Source organism: Crocodylus porosus, unplaced genomic scaffold (genome assembly GCF_001723895.1).
Source record: "Crocodylus porosus isolate Cpor-Errol unplaced genomic scaffold, CroPor_comp1, whole genome shotgun sequence".
Lineage (NCBI taxonomy): Eukaryota > Metazoa > Chordata > Crocodylia > Crocodylidae > Crocodylus > Crocodylus porosus.
In genome coordinates this window covers 45,577,449-45,592,626 of record NW_017728950.1, presented here as the reverse complement: position 1 = coordinate 45,592,626, position 15,178 = coordinate 45,577,449, and the positions used below count along the sequence as shown (strand labels likewise).

Genomic DNA, 15,178 nt, shown 5'->3' with positions numbered 1-15,178 from the left:
TATCTGAAATACAATTTTTTGTTATCTTTAACTTGGGATGCCATCCTCAGCTCCATGGTAGCTTTGGCCTTTCTAACTGCCTCCCTACAACTGTGAGCTGAGGAGGCATACTTCTCTTTAGTAATCTCTCCCTGTTTACTTGTATATGTAAAAGAGTTACCCTTTGCTTCCAGGTTCTCCTGCTCATTTCCCTTCCCACTTCGGATCAAACATGTTCATGTAACCCATAGATTCTCTCAAAGGAAAGTTTCCAAAGTAGACATTCTTCATAAACTTCTAATATCCTTCTATTTAAGTTTAGTAAGGGGCAACCTGATGCATCTTCCTTCCCACTCTCAGGAGAAGAATTATTGTAGTGTCAGATTGACCCATTGTAAAATTTTGCTGAGAGTTTCCGAAGTGCCCAAAGTAACTGACCGTCCAAGTCCCACTTCCAAAAGTTGCCTAGCTCTTAAGAGCTTTCGAAAATTTCCTATAGTTTAATTTTAAATGGACCGTTTTTTCCAAAAATTTGAAAAATATCCCAACACTTAAGCAGTGTGTAAATATATTACAAGATATAATGTAAGTGGTTATTACTGAGGTCAAAAATTTCTGTAGTGCTATAGCTAAGGATGAGAGGATCTGCAACTCATTAGAAAGAAAGCACTATTCAGACTTTCTGTTGCTGCTTGGTGTAGGTAGCAGTCATGTAAGAAGAGTGTGAAATATTCAGCAGGTTCTATAGGCAGTCTCATTTTCTATTTTCAACCTGTGCATCTAACTTTCTTACATTTAGACAAATGGATGTGGTGCCTTATGGGAACTAAAAGAAAATTAACCTCATTAGTTCTCGGTAAATTTGTTTGAATTATAATTGAGGTTCACAAATAAATCTGTTGATTATAGCCAGGGGCAACGCATGGTAGGTGCATGTGCACGCCCTACAAAAAGGCACCACCGACACTGTTGGTGGCACCTACAGGCAGTTGCCACTTGCCACCCTGCCACCGTCGTCTGTGGTTTGTCCGTGATTGCGACTACCAACACTGCCAGTGGCACCTGCGGGTGGTCACCAATCCATGGTCAGCACTCGCCACCCTCCCCCCACACCGACAGCACCGGTGGCATCTGCAGGAGCTCCGCACTTACCACCACCGCACTCCCGCCATCGCCAGCGCAGCCGGGCCTACCCAGCCGCCAGGGGCATGTGTCGTTCATCATTGTGGCTGCATCTTACAAATAAAACCTTGATTTCAGTGAAATCAATGACTAAATCCATATCACCTTAACTAAGGTTAGGATTTCATTGTACATTTCAAATTACCTTGTAGAGCATGGTAAGATTTGAGATGTTTATGAGAGAAGATGGCAGTAATCAGTGAAACTTATCGCACCTATATTTTAGTTACCATGAAAGAGAGGCTACACATTTTGAAATTTGTGCTCAACTCCAATTTTATTCAGGCTACCTGGAAGGAATTCAGCAACTGTAAAGAGTTCTCTGAAAACTGGCAGTTGGCCATGTTAAACATAATTAGTCCTGTTAAAAACCCAGACCTTTGCCCAAATCAGTTCACTTTTCAAACTCCATTGTCCCTGAAGCATATAATTGCTCCTATTTAAAAAGAAATCCCACAAATGCGATTGTAAAAAAAAAAAAACAAAAAAAACCCTGCACACAACTATCAAAATATTCTAGAGTGTTCGACCCTAAAAGGTTTAATAAAATAAAACCCTGCTTCTAACAGCACTGAGTACACTATCAATGGATACAAGTGTATAGTGACTGGAAGGTATAAGTTTACATCATTACTAATTACATTGAGAGCATACGTACAGGTAGGCCTATTAGGTACAGTCAAATGGCATTTCAAAACCCTATTACTGATATTCCAGTACAGTATCAAAAAAGTAGAATTTTAAGGAGGCTTGAATAAACTATTCAATTCTGACTTTTCAATAGTCTAAGAAAAGGCCTCTGACCTCTGAAGTAGTTTATAGCACTAGGCAACTTCATGTCCCATAATCATCATTCATCCAAGATAACTACACGTTGTCTAGAAGCTGCCCTATGTTCTATGTACATATTATTCAAATATAGCTGGCTATGGGCATCAGCTATACAATTCTTCTGTCCTTGACTGAACATTCAGCAGGTCTTGCACAAATGCTTCCTGGCACTTCTCAGTTGTTTTCTTGAGACACTGCTGTTGCCTAAAAGAAAGAGGAGAAATTCATTTTTTTAAAAACAGACTTCGCAGTAAACTCTTACTCTATCTCTGCTTAAGGCCCTTATGTTGTCCCCATTAAGATGCAGCCCCTCAGTCTCTAATGTATTTCTCTTCACAAAATTCTTTGCATGGTAGGAAAGTATTTTCATTTTACAAGTAGAGAACAGAGAGACTAAGTCCCTATTGTTTAGATGTCTAACTCACACTGAAATCAAAGAAAATATGGACACAAGAGACTTCCTGTGCAACTCTGGGCAAATCCTTGGCAGGACAGGAAACTGGTCTCAAGTTTTCCAAAGTCCCAGGCCAGAGCCCTATGGCACCTCTCCTTTCATACATATTGAGCCGAGTTTGATTCTGTCAGCAAAACTGGTAGCTCAATTTGCTAACAGGGAAGGAGAGGAATCATTTAAATATATTGCATAGGAACTCCTAGAAGCAAAACCTTATGATATGTGACACATCTCAGAAGGATCTGATCAAATTAATTCTATTTTTCTTTGTGTGCAAGTTTTCCATAACATCATGCCAAACTGGTGCTCACATGGTGCCACCTATATCCATATAGCATACTTTAGCTAAGCACGTAAGAGACTTTTCTGAACCAAGTCACCGGTAAGTTAACAATAGACATGGTAATCCTGTTGTTCAATATTAGGTAAGTAAAACCGGGCACATGTACAATGCCTGCATAAGCAGTCAGTTAGTTAAAATAAATTTCTACCATGATCAGATGCCAGGTTCCTCAACTAAACCATAAACATATATTTAATGAAAATGTATTTTTTAAATAAAAAAGGGGCACACCAAAAGTTTACTAGCACATATTAGCACAGATTTAGTTTCTCTTAAAATAAAATCCAAAAGAAAGTATATAGTTTTCATATTTAGTGTGCTATATAGACTTTCCTCCCTGTATTCTTTTAGGATGTGGTAAACAGCAGAAGGCAGCTTCAGTTCCAGTGAGCTTTCCAGAAACCATCACTGAAACCACTTTTTTTTTTTTTTTTTTTTTTTTTTTTTAACCGTTTGGACATTTCAGATAGTTGAATGGTCAAAGCCACATCCAGCCTTCATCTGTTACCTAGCCGCAGTTATAGAAGTTTAGTGTAGAGCCCCCACCGATACAGATCTTGCCCATTCCTAAATCATGCTGATCTTCCCACCTAAGTAAAAGTGCCACCAGTTGTTCATGCAGCAAGAGGGGGTAAATATTCTAGATTAGTGTAACTATTTTCCAAGCAATTCACTTGTTGTCTTACTTACACACACAGGCACCTATTCACATCAGGTAAAGCTATTTAAAACAAAAGAAAACTCAAGCATCAAAAGTCTTGAATTCTCATTTTCATACCACCACAGAGGTCACCATTATTTTCTTCACTAGACTTTAATTTTTCTGTAAGACACAAACTCAGATTTGAGGGATGTTTGGGAGGCCCCCACAATTTAACAAAGTTGCTACTGCTTTTATGTGAGAAAAGTACAGAAAAACAGTTTACATTGTGTCTGCTGCTCTAGATGAGTCTGCCTATTATTTAAGGCCTTAGCCTCACTGAGGGCTTGATTCTGCAAGGCATTAAGCAATCAATTCCCACAGGTTCTGATGGGAAGTGAGGAGTTTCTGCACTCCTAAACTGAGCCCATGGCTGACCCAAACGAGTGCCAAACAATGGTCAACTTTTCTAAGCCAGACATACTAGAGCACTCCAAAGGGAACTCTGTTAACTCCATTTGCAGTCCTGACACAAACTTTTCCAAGCAGAGTTAAACTTTGACTTAACACTGTGCTGATAAACTGGTACAATGCCTCAGGGTTTGTTTGCCACCCTGGTTTGTTACATTCCAGTCCCACTGTCCAAGTTATGTCTTAACGTGAACAATGGGCAGCTGGCTTACTGCTTCTCTGAGGAGAAAGCACTTCTGTTTTCAAAGATCCTGTTTCAAGAAGTCAGAGAACTTTACTGGATTTTGGTGCCAATAAATTATATGGAGGAAAACAACTTTCACTTGAAATGCAAAACTGCTCAGCCAAAGTGCTGAGGCAGAGAAATTACTTTTAAAAGTTGGCTAAGAAGTAATCTAATTATGTGACATTTTCCATAAGAGAGATAGTTTTCTTCATCTGTTTACTGCCTGAAGATGCTTTACCAGCACCAAGGTTCTGATTAATTGTTCCCTCTGCATGAAAGCAGTGTGTATCCCAATAAATTGCAGAGCAGCCTTGACCCTTTTTGTTATCAAAAAAAAGGCTTTACAGCACTTTGTAGGATTGGACCCATGTGAAGGGAGGGAAAAAGAAAAGATGGGTGAAAAGAGCCTGGTGCAGCCAAAATCCAGTCTCACCTCTAATGAAGTGCAGTCTCTCTGCATTAGTTTCCTTATCTGTAAACTAGAGATAATGCTTGCCTCTTCCCTAGGGATGCTGAATGAGATATTTGTATAATACTTTGAAGGAGCAAAGAAAGGGCGGAAATGTAACTACAGTAGGATTTTAAAAGTCAGCATATGGGGAATGGGGGACAAGCTTTTTGGCAGGCATGCCGCAAGTTAGCTCCACACCCTCCCTGAGTGCCACTCCAAGACCCCCTCCCCCATCTGATTGACTGCTCTGCTTTCTGATCCCTACCCTGTTCTCCCTGTCCAGTCTACTGCTCTGTTTTCTGATCCCTGCCCTATCTGTCACTGTGCTGCCTGTCCCCTTCTCAGTCTGCTGTGTGCCACACCGTGACTGCCCATGCCATTCGTAGCACATGTGCCACAGGTTGGCCAACACTGATATGGGAGATGTTGACTTTACATTGCCCAATACTGAGCTCCCTTTTAAAATGGTTCAACCTTAATCTAAAGATAACCAGATGCTCTATAAACAGGGACTGTTTGACTGCTGGAATTCCAGCTTGTGCTGAACTGCTCACCAGAGCCAAGGTTTGGTATACAATACTGGGCTCTTCTGCTTCCTCTGGGAACAGAGAAGGAGTTGAACACAAAGTTAAGGCAGGGTGTGAGTTTTGCTTTACTTACATAGGGAGTCCTTTCTCCAAACTGGCTATAGAATGTCATTTTGACTTTGTGCTTATGCCCAGTTCTCTGATCAAAGGTGTTGCAGCAGTCAAAGGGTGGGCTGTACAAATGCAGACTAACAGCAGATTCTGTGTGGCTTGTGTTTTCCACACGGTGCAGGCCAATGGAGTCTAGACAAGCAAAGACATGAAAGAAAGGGTTACATTAGCATGCGCATCTAATAAAAATCTTATCACTATTTGGAGAAGTGCCATTAGTACTGAAAGTGATGAATAAAATACACCTGCGCTTAAGGGCCAAATTTGTAACAGTGGAGGGAATTTGTTTTTTATTCTCTACAACAGATTACTAACTCTTGGGATTTCAGAGGGCTTTGCTTCCTTTGACTTTTCACATGACTCATTTGTTACCTACTACAGAACACAGGCCAACAGCAATCTATGATCGCTTAAGGAAGAACACACTGTCAGTAAGTTATTGGCTGCTGTCCCCAGATAAATTCAAGGTTATTTTCTTTCCTAGGAGACACTGGTACTTTGAAGAAGCTGAAAGGTTTGTTTTTCCAAAGAATCAAAAACAAGACATTTCAGAAGGGGAGAGGATTTTGTAGCAATAGTTTTCACCCTGATAACAAGGACATCAGTCACACTAAGACTGGGCTACTTGTATTTTGAGCGTAGACTCATGGGCAAGGAGACAGTTGTTTTCTTCTGCAGTCATCTATCTTCAAAATGGTGTTTCCAATATAGAATAGAACAGTCTCTTCATTTGTCTGGCCTTTTGATTAAAGTGACAAATTACCAGCGTGTGGCATGCATCCAAACTTAGTTCAAATAGCAAATATAATTGAACAGATAATAAAACAAGGCACTGTCTGTTGAGTGGCTATTAACGAGATAATGGGACCACATTCTGGGGCTAAGGGGGCAGAAAACTGAGGTGTTACAAGGTACACAATGTATGAAAATTAAACCTACAAAATTCCCCTCATTTTGATTCAATATGAAGGTAAAGGTTGTAAATAGTCCATGATTTTAAGTTAATGGTTCCCACAGCAAATGCATAGCAAGTACATGTGTGACAGTCAGGCTTTAATTGTGTCATGCAGTCAAGTCTCAGTTACTAGGGAAAACACAGGAGCTTTCCCAGCTTTGGTACCTTTCAAATACTGACTGTAGCATCAATGCAATTTATTATATTTACATAAGAAAAAAAATCCCTAAATTCACATTCATATCAAACAGACTTACTCATGTGGGTTTATAACACCATAATAGCAAAGTGAAGAAACAGCCAAGTCACTTCTCTGTGCCAGTACTGCTTAAATTATAGTATGCAAATATTCAAATAGAAACAAAGATGTGATGGCCTTGTTAAAGAGCAATATAATACATTATGAATTCATAATATTATGCTTTCTTTAACTTACAACTTTTAAAGCAACCCCCCTGCCAAAACAAACAAACAAAAAAATCAGAAAAAATGCAGGCGCATGTCAGAGAACTGTAAGTCATGTCTGAAGCAATTTGGTTGTTTAAAAAAAGAAAGATAAGCAGTTGGCATTCAAGATCATACACCCATAAAAAAGTGTGATTGTTTCTGACAAAAACTTCCTGTTGGCGAGAAAAAGGAACCTAAACAATTGACCAGATTGCTATTCCCATCATTCTCTTTTGTGGCCCAGGTCCTCAAAGGCATTTATGAAAATAACCCCCACCTGATTTCAAGGGAGTTAGGCATCTAAGGGTCAAGTCCACAAAAGGACTCAGGTATATCAAGACTGAGTCTTGGCAACACTTATGCATAATTGCCGTGTGTCCAGCTCCCGAGGGGAAATTTGCAAACCTGAGTTAGATGCTGAAATTCCTTTTTGTATATATGGCCCACACATCCACCTCTCTCATTTCATAAAACCACCAGACTAAGGACCAGGTGAGGGTGGGGAAACCCTCCACCGCTCCTGTCAGATCTGTGACACTTTTCAGCCAAGAATTCAAGATTCCTGGGGCCAGATAATGAACAAGAGGAACATGACTGTTGACCATGACTGGTAATTTGCCTGAAAAGGAGAAGTCTTGGGTTATCGTCTGTGCCCTAGAGATTACTCACTATTTTCCGGTGAAGATGCACAAAACAGAGGCCAGAACCCAGGACTCTTTGGCACAGGCTTTCCTCATTGGCCTACAGAGTCATGCTTCCCCTTAGTTTCTCTTTGGCTTTGTGAACTTTGAATCCTTTGCATTGCATCAACAGGAGAGAAGAACACCCCATTCTAGCCAAGGCCCTATTGTGGTGGTTTAGACACTCTCCAGGGAGGTGGGAAATGATGGTTGGAAACCCCCTAGGCTGAAGAGGGCACTGAACCTGGGTCATTATACAGTAAGCCTGGCACCCCCTCTTTTCGAATGGAAGTCACACCTGCTATGTTCGGTGCCAAACTCAGTCCTGTCTATGTGCATGTTCTAAACATTTTTGGTCGCTCAAGGTACTTAGTTGGAGGGATGCCTTCTCTGTGATTTCCAGTCTCAGGTATAAGCTGGGTGCTAAGATACACAGTTCAGCCCAAGAGGATGGTGCCTCTTAGCATGTGCAGTTACAGAATTTTAGGGGTTGCAGGAACTTCACTGGGAAACATGCAAGTACACAGCAACTTCCAGGTGTCTAAGTGGTTTTGGCAGGGTTTGCATGGATCACTTGGACTTCAGCACTTAAATTCTGCCCAAGTTGCTCTTGGCTGGTAGACTTAGTAAGTGATTAAGCTTCCTACTGTAGAACAAAGCCAAAGACTATTCATAAATGCAACTAAGTATTTCTATATGAACTTAGTGTTCTCTTGCTTTCACTGATTGATTTACCTGTACTTTTATTTTATGTTGTGTGCTTACATGCATTTCCTCACGCTTATTTGTGGCTGATTCCTAAAAAGTATTAAAGAATTGTTCAAGAGCTTAAAGGATCAGGCCTTTCCTCCAGTCTCCTTAAATGAATTGAAATGAATGAAGGGTCTTTTAGATTAAGTATTAACACAGGTATGAGGGGACTTTAAATAACTATTTCCCAAGCAGGATGTACAGATGCTGATATGTGAGAGAGTTAAATGTGATATAGCAACCTAGTTAGGCAGATTTCAAAAGGAATTAACTCTTTTGTTGAGTTAGAATCACTGATTTGTAGCAAGAGAACTGTAGTATGTAAAGCACTCAACTATCTTACCGTTGATGTAGGCACACTGATTTTCCCTCAGAACTCGTTCCGATTTCTTAGTCATCTCGCCAGTCCCTTTTTTCCCAGGCCATTCAAATAAAGTCTCCTTTAGATTCCCCTGAAGGATCTTCATAAAGCAGTGCGAATCAGTGTGATCATGGATACTGCTATATATACAGAGAATAATGGTGCTCAGTGTGATGTACATGTTTAATTTCACATGCCAGAAATACAGCAAATACCCTGTTAAACTGCAGATTATAACCGAATTTCCCAAATGGTGTGCCATGGCCCACTGGTGTGCTGTCAGGCATGTCCAGGTATGCTGCGGCATTTTGAGCTGAAGCCATGCCTCCTGCCTGGCTGGAGTCATGCCCTCCACCTGCTGCTGCTGTGGATGCAGACAGACAGGGAAAGTGGCTCCAGCCAGGCAGGGGGAAGGGCTCCAGCCCAAAATGCCGTCCAGCTGGCTGCGCAGCACTCCTCCCAGTTGGTGTCTAGCTGGCTGTACACCACGCACCCCCTCCGCCCCCCCAGTCCGGTGTGCTGTAGTGCTTTTTTATTAGGTAAGTATGCTATGGGGTGAAAAACGTTGGGAAATGCTGGATTATAATATTATGGACAAGAGATCTTGGTTTAGCACACTTCTCACATTATCAAAACCCCCACAAATCTTAAAGAACGATTTACTGTGAGTCAGCTAAGGCTAATATATTAGTTATTTCAATAATCTAGCAATTCACAGCAGGCCCAGAAGTACTTAGCAGATAACTATCAGTGAAAGCATACTTAAGAAGAGGTAAAGTCTAGGGAAGAAAGCCTGCCTATGGGGAAATAAGAGGGTGCTGAGGGTTCTAGCAGACATAGCTAGTTGCAGGCTAGCAGGAATCTAATGAATGTGCAGATCCATACCTCTCCCTAGGAGAAGGAGCTTCCTAGCTCTTCTCCATCTCCATGACCTCTTAGCTGGTGTCACAGGCATGAGGTACACAGATGAAAGGAAGTTTCACTGTTTCCCAGTGGTTCTAACAGCATCAGTAAAACTGACCAGACCAAGCTCTTAATTTCACTCACTTAGGAGAACCTGGGCATCAGCAGGGGTGCTGGGACTGTTTACCTCTTTACTCAGAAATACTTCTGGAATACCATATTTGTAGCCAAAAGGGTAATAAAGGTGATTTAATTAAAGAAATCAAAGCTTCCTTGCTGTAAAAACAAATGGCTTTAGGACCCAGGCTTCCCAAGAGAAAGCTTCCTACTCATCCCAACAAATGGATGGGTTTTGAACCCTGATATAGAGCGTTTAATGCAGAGACATTCAGTGCTTATACACAACAAGCGCTGTTCAATAAGAACAGACATTGTACTGCTCTTGATTTGCAGGAAGCCCAGGGCAGGGCTTGTTTTTTGGCATAGGAAAACTCATGAATGCCACGTAGTCACTCCCTCAGCAATCTCCTCTACTAAATCCTGGTAACAATTTGATCCTACTTATTTAGACAGTGAAAACAAACTATGGTATCATTCCAGTCTCCAGCAAATGCTTCTCCAAGCCACAAACATAGTTTGATTTAAATTACAGTCTCTACCTAAGAAAACCCCTGTAACCATAGCTGGTGGGCTGCAGGTCTAGACAGTACTTTTACATCCATTTGGGGAAGTCTGCATGGCATCTTCCCAACTGGTATCTAGCAATATTAGTTCATTTGCACATTTACAACAAATGGATAATTTTCTCCTTATGTGCAGAACCAATGACCAGCAGCCAAACCCTTGCCCCCACAAAAACCTCCTTCCCCCTCAAGCCCCTCTCCCCCCACAGGCTCTTAAAGCCATTTTTTAAGCCAGCAGTGCTGGGAAAGAAGGAGAGAGGGACTGATCCTACTACCACAGGCTTGTACAGGTCATATCGCCATCAAGGTTTGCTCTACAAAAGGAGGAATAATGTGTGGAATAGATGGAGGAAGGTCCTGTGTCTCAGGGCTCTGGAGGGGCTTCAGTGACTAAGGTAAGGGCTATGACTGCAGATCCACTAGGCAATTTCCCCAGACTGGTCACAGCAGCTGCAAAAGCAGATATCACAAAATGGCTGTGAAAGCAGCAAACAGCACAGCTGGAAAAGGATTCCACCCCTCTCCAAACTCTAAGCCTCCTTATCCCTAGTCTATTTTCTTAATCTAGCCTAACAGACTAAATTACGTGGAGCAATGAAAAACTACATGAGATTTATTCTGCAGTACAGACTTGATCCCCCAGGGCATATTCAGGCAGAATTCCCCTTAAAGACAAGAGGGGTTTACTACAGGATCCTGTACATTTAAAAAATAATAATCTAAAAGATAGAAACTTCAAAAATGCCCTAAAATCATAATATTCTCATTATCTTTTTGACACAGCAATCCATTATCACTATTAATGTTTGTGATGATCAGGATTTTGCCCTCTACCTGTTTTTTTATGATACAACAATGGCACAATCTTACAATGGACCAACTGAAAACTAGTGTGCCTTTCTTTTTTTTCCTCTCTTTAAATTGAGATCTTTGGATACAAACCTGCCATGCCCTTCAGCCCAGCATAAGACCATCAAGTTGAACTTTCCATTTCCTTTATCTACAAGATTTCTTGTGTACCTGGAGTAGGAAAAAAAGTGTATATTTTTAAAATACACATAACATATAAAACCATACATTATGTATTTGCATACAAAATGTAAAAGTGAAACTAAATGTTAATTGGTTCTGCCCATGTATTTTTTCCTGATTGGAAAAAATGAGACAAAATTCACATATTTTAGCGCCCACCCAGCTTTTGGTTTACATCCATCGGTGGGATTTGGAAGCTGTGGATCTGAGATTGAAGAAAGGATAATATCAAAATAGTTGCTGAATGAAGTCACTCCAGCGGCAAGCTTATAATTAGAAACAGATTACTGCCATGAAGAAATGAAAATAAAGAGTGACATTCCTCTACAGCTCATTTTCAGAGATTCCTGGCTTTCCTTTCTGTTGAATAGAGCTCCTTTGCATGAGGACAAAAAATAATTAAATGTAGGGATTGCCATAAACGGTAAAGGTTACTATTTTGTGGAAAGTTCTGTTTGTACTTATAACATTTTTGTACTGATAAAATACCTACATAGTTATGTCTGTCAAACATTTGCTCCCAAAACAAAGTCCTGTATGGTGGAATATGCTAAAAATGTTTCCCATAATAAGATAAAATAAAAAGGCATAAAGAAGTTTAGTGTTTAAAAACATTAACTAATAGGTTATTCTAGGGTATTTGCCAGTTTCAGGACCTCTTGTACCCAGCGTTACACAGTTGACTGTTTCCTTGTGCTCTGGTGTTGATCTATACATATCAAATGGTTGACTATTGTCCTGCGTGTATTATCTTCCTTTCTAAGGCAAGGACTGTCTTTTTGTTCTGTGTTTGTACAGCACAATGGGATCCTGGGCTGCTAGAAGCTATGGCAGTACAAATAATAAAGCTCTTCACCCTCTTTGCAACTGAAGGCCCAATCCTGCAAGTGCACACAAGTATCTTTGGTCACACAGCTAATCTCACTGACACTACATAGCATCAATGCAAAGCAAATGCTTATGTCCTTGTGGAACTGTAACCAAGTAGTATGAGAGTCAAAGTGACACACCATTTTCTCAGTCACTGATAGATTGTGGGAGATTTTCACTGGCATACAGGAGGAGGAGTTTTTTTATTTATGTTAACTAGCTCTTTGTTTTACATATCTTCCCCATGAGATGGCTAGGTTTATTTTTCCAAGGAAAGACGGTATAACAAATTATTTTAATTTGATCACATTTTCTTTTACCTTCATTGCACTAAAGTTAGCTCCTGTACTTTCTCTCATTGCACTTTTACCTTGTGTTGTATAGATACAACTTACCCTTGTATGATGTTGATATTGGACCAAATGTTTCATAATCTGTTATTTGTGTGCTGCATGAGTGACTGGTCAAGAGGGAGGTCATCATACAGATTTCTTATGTTATGAGTGTTGTAACAGAACACAAGATTGAACTGTAGAAATGAAGACTTTTGAACGAAAAAAAAGTCAAAGTGAAAAAAAATAAAACTGATCCAAGATAATGTTTTCTTGATAAAGGGAAAAATAGAAAGGAACAAAATGTAAAAGGGCTGAAACAAAATAGTCAGCTGTAATAACGGATTACAAGATACCAGAGGCAAGAAAGAAAAAAAGATAAATAAAGAGCAACTTAAATTCTTAACTAATATTATACTTCCTACCCTTAAGTAAGAGTATAACAAAAAAACACTACTCCAACAACATCTACAGAGACTAAGAGGAAAGAATTAAAGGAATTAAAAAAAAGAAAGGGCAGGATGCTACTTATCACAGCCAGGCAACAAGACACTACATCCAGTTACCAAGTAAACAAAAAATCAAGGGTCCAATAAAACCTTTGTGTTTTCCCTAATCTACGGTAGACACGGGTATATTTATGTACACATACCTCGATGGTCACCAAATATATGAAAGTGCCTGTATCTGTGTGAATACAAGAACTTGTATTAAAGGGCTGAAACAACCTGAGAGTCAATGTATTACTGGGTAGGGTGGCTTTGAGCTTAAAGCATGTGACTGACATTCAGAACATCTACATGGTAGTGTAAGAGTAATGTTGCCATGATGTGGGAATTTTGCAAGATGTAAAGATTTCTTAGGGTGATAACTACATAGTTGGTTCAATAAAAGGTAAGATAGTCAGATATTCTAAAATAAAATAAAATAAAATAGCTGTTTTTAGATTGCACGTTAGGTGCATTTCTAGATACAATTCCTGATTCCGACAGAACTAGCCTGTGTGAAATCGCATAGGGTGCCTCTATGCTGGGAACTTTCAGCCCACCTCTCCCAAGAATGCAGATCTGCCTCAGCCACACTCTCCCCTGTGGGCAGGCAGGGTGCAGTCAGCAGAGGAAGCGCTGCCTGGAGGTAGAACTCCTGCACCTTGCAACGGAGCTGCACTGATTCTGGGCTGAGTGCCAGGCCACATCTCTGTGCCTCAGTCCTTCGTCTCCAACACGTGGCTGACACCTCTCCTCCCATGCAGCGATATCAGACACTGCTGAGAACCATGGCGAATCCGGTGCAACAGCATAGGTCAGAGGTGCCAAACTCATTTGGTCACAGGGGCTGGATGAGTGGTGTGGGACTGGTCCAGGGGTCAGCCCCACAGGCCACCCTGGACCACCGATACACACTCCAAACCCTGAATGCCAAATCTAGTGCTTGCTCTGGGACCCACAGCGTCCCAGATGGGCCGCAGCAGGGTGCTGAAAGCAGCTTGCGTCCTGGACTGGCCATATCACTATGGTACTGGACCTGGGTCAGGACTCCTAAACTGGCCGGGTGCACATGGCTCCATGTGGGCATGAGGCGGGTCCGACACGCACTGCGTGGGGCTCATCTTGAGACCCAGGGCCAGGGGTTGGGGGCTGTATCTTTGACAGCCCGGGGGGAGGTGCCTTCCCGTGCACTGGGGAACGGCAGGAGAGGAGCGGAGGGAGCAGGGATCTAGCCCTAGCTCGGGCACTGGGTTCCTCCACCTCCCTCCTGTAAGGAGCGTCATGTGCCCAGTTTATTGGGGCTACAAGGGTCCAGATAAAAATAATCGATGGACTTTTGGCCCGTGGGGGGGCGGGGGGGAAGGGGGAGGCAGCCGGTACCACTGCAGGCACGTGACACCCGCCTCGGGCTCTGCCGCAGCCCGCAAGCAAGCGACGGGAGGGCGGGCCCGGCTGTCACCCAAACTGGGCGCTAGGCTCGGATTGGGCGAGCGGACAGGGGTGTAGCTCGGGGAGCGCCCTGATTGGCTGCCGGAGCCCCTCCTTCTCCCTGCCTCTGCACAGCCGGCGGTGGGGCAGCCTGGAGCCCCCGAGGCGGGGGAAGGGAAGGGGGGGGGGGAGCGGCGGAGCGCTGGAGCAGCAGCGCCCCCCGGGGAGGCACGGGGAAAGCTGCCGCCGCCGCCGCCCTGCAACAGCCCCCGGCTGCGCTTTGTCTGCAGGGCACCGGCACCGGGCGGGTCAGCCCCACAGGCGATGGAGAGCGGGCGGAGCAGGGGCAGACAGTCGCACTCCTCCCGGGCGCGGACGGGCCCCCTCACCTGAACTGGTCGAACTGGGCGAAGCTGGCCCAGTCGGCGGGGTCGCTCTCGTAGGACTCCATCAGCGCCTGCACCTCCTCCACGTTCACCTCGTCGCCGGCGAAGAGGCGGTGCAGGATCTGGACCAGCTCGTCCAGGCTCCGCGCCTTCCACACCTGCGTCTGCTCCATCGCCGCCGCCGCCGCTGCCCGCTGCCGCGCGCCGCCTGCTGCTCCCAGGCTGCGCTCGGCGGCCGCCGCCCCTATTTATGCTCGGGGAGCTCCGGCGGGAACGTACCAAGTGCCCGAGGAGGTGGGGACGGACACGCGGGGGAGTTGCCCGCAGCGGATCCAGTGGCTGGCCCGGCCCAAGAGCGGGAGCCCCCTCCCACCCTCTCCAGGCGGCGGCCCCCATCATCGGCTGACCTCTCCCTGGGCCACATCCCATTCCCACTCGGTCCTTCATAGCAGGGGAGCCGTTTAGGTGTGCACTCTTTCTCTCTCGCTTAATATTAACACGCACACACTTTATTAATATTAACCCTCTCTTTGGTACGGTATTAATCATCTTCCTCGCTGTCCCTGCATAAAGCATCACTTCTGGATG

The 15,178-nt window shown here is 43.2% G+C and overlaps 1 protein-coding gene across 1 annotated transcript; it reads right to left on the bottom strand.

Annotated features, from left to right (window-relative positions):
- Positions 1–1,421: 1,421 nt before the first annotated feature.
- CDO1 (cysteine dioxygenase type 1) lies at positions 1,422–14,796 on the bottom strand. Its single transcript, XM_019555216.1, has 5 exons — positions 14,594–14,796; positions 10,997–11,074; positions 8,451–8,608; positions 5,238–5,407; positions 1,422–2,196 (listed from the first exon to the last, which is right to left on the bottom strand). The coding sequence occupies exons 1-5, from the start codon at positions 14,761–14,763 to the stop codon at positions 2,167–2,169; spliced, it is 606 nt and encodes a 201-aa protein (XP_019410761.1). The 5' UTR covers positions 14,764–14,796; the 3' UTR covers positions 1,422–2,166.
- Positions 14,797–15,178: the final 382 nt, after the last annotated feature.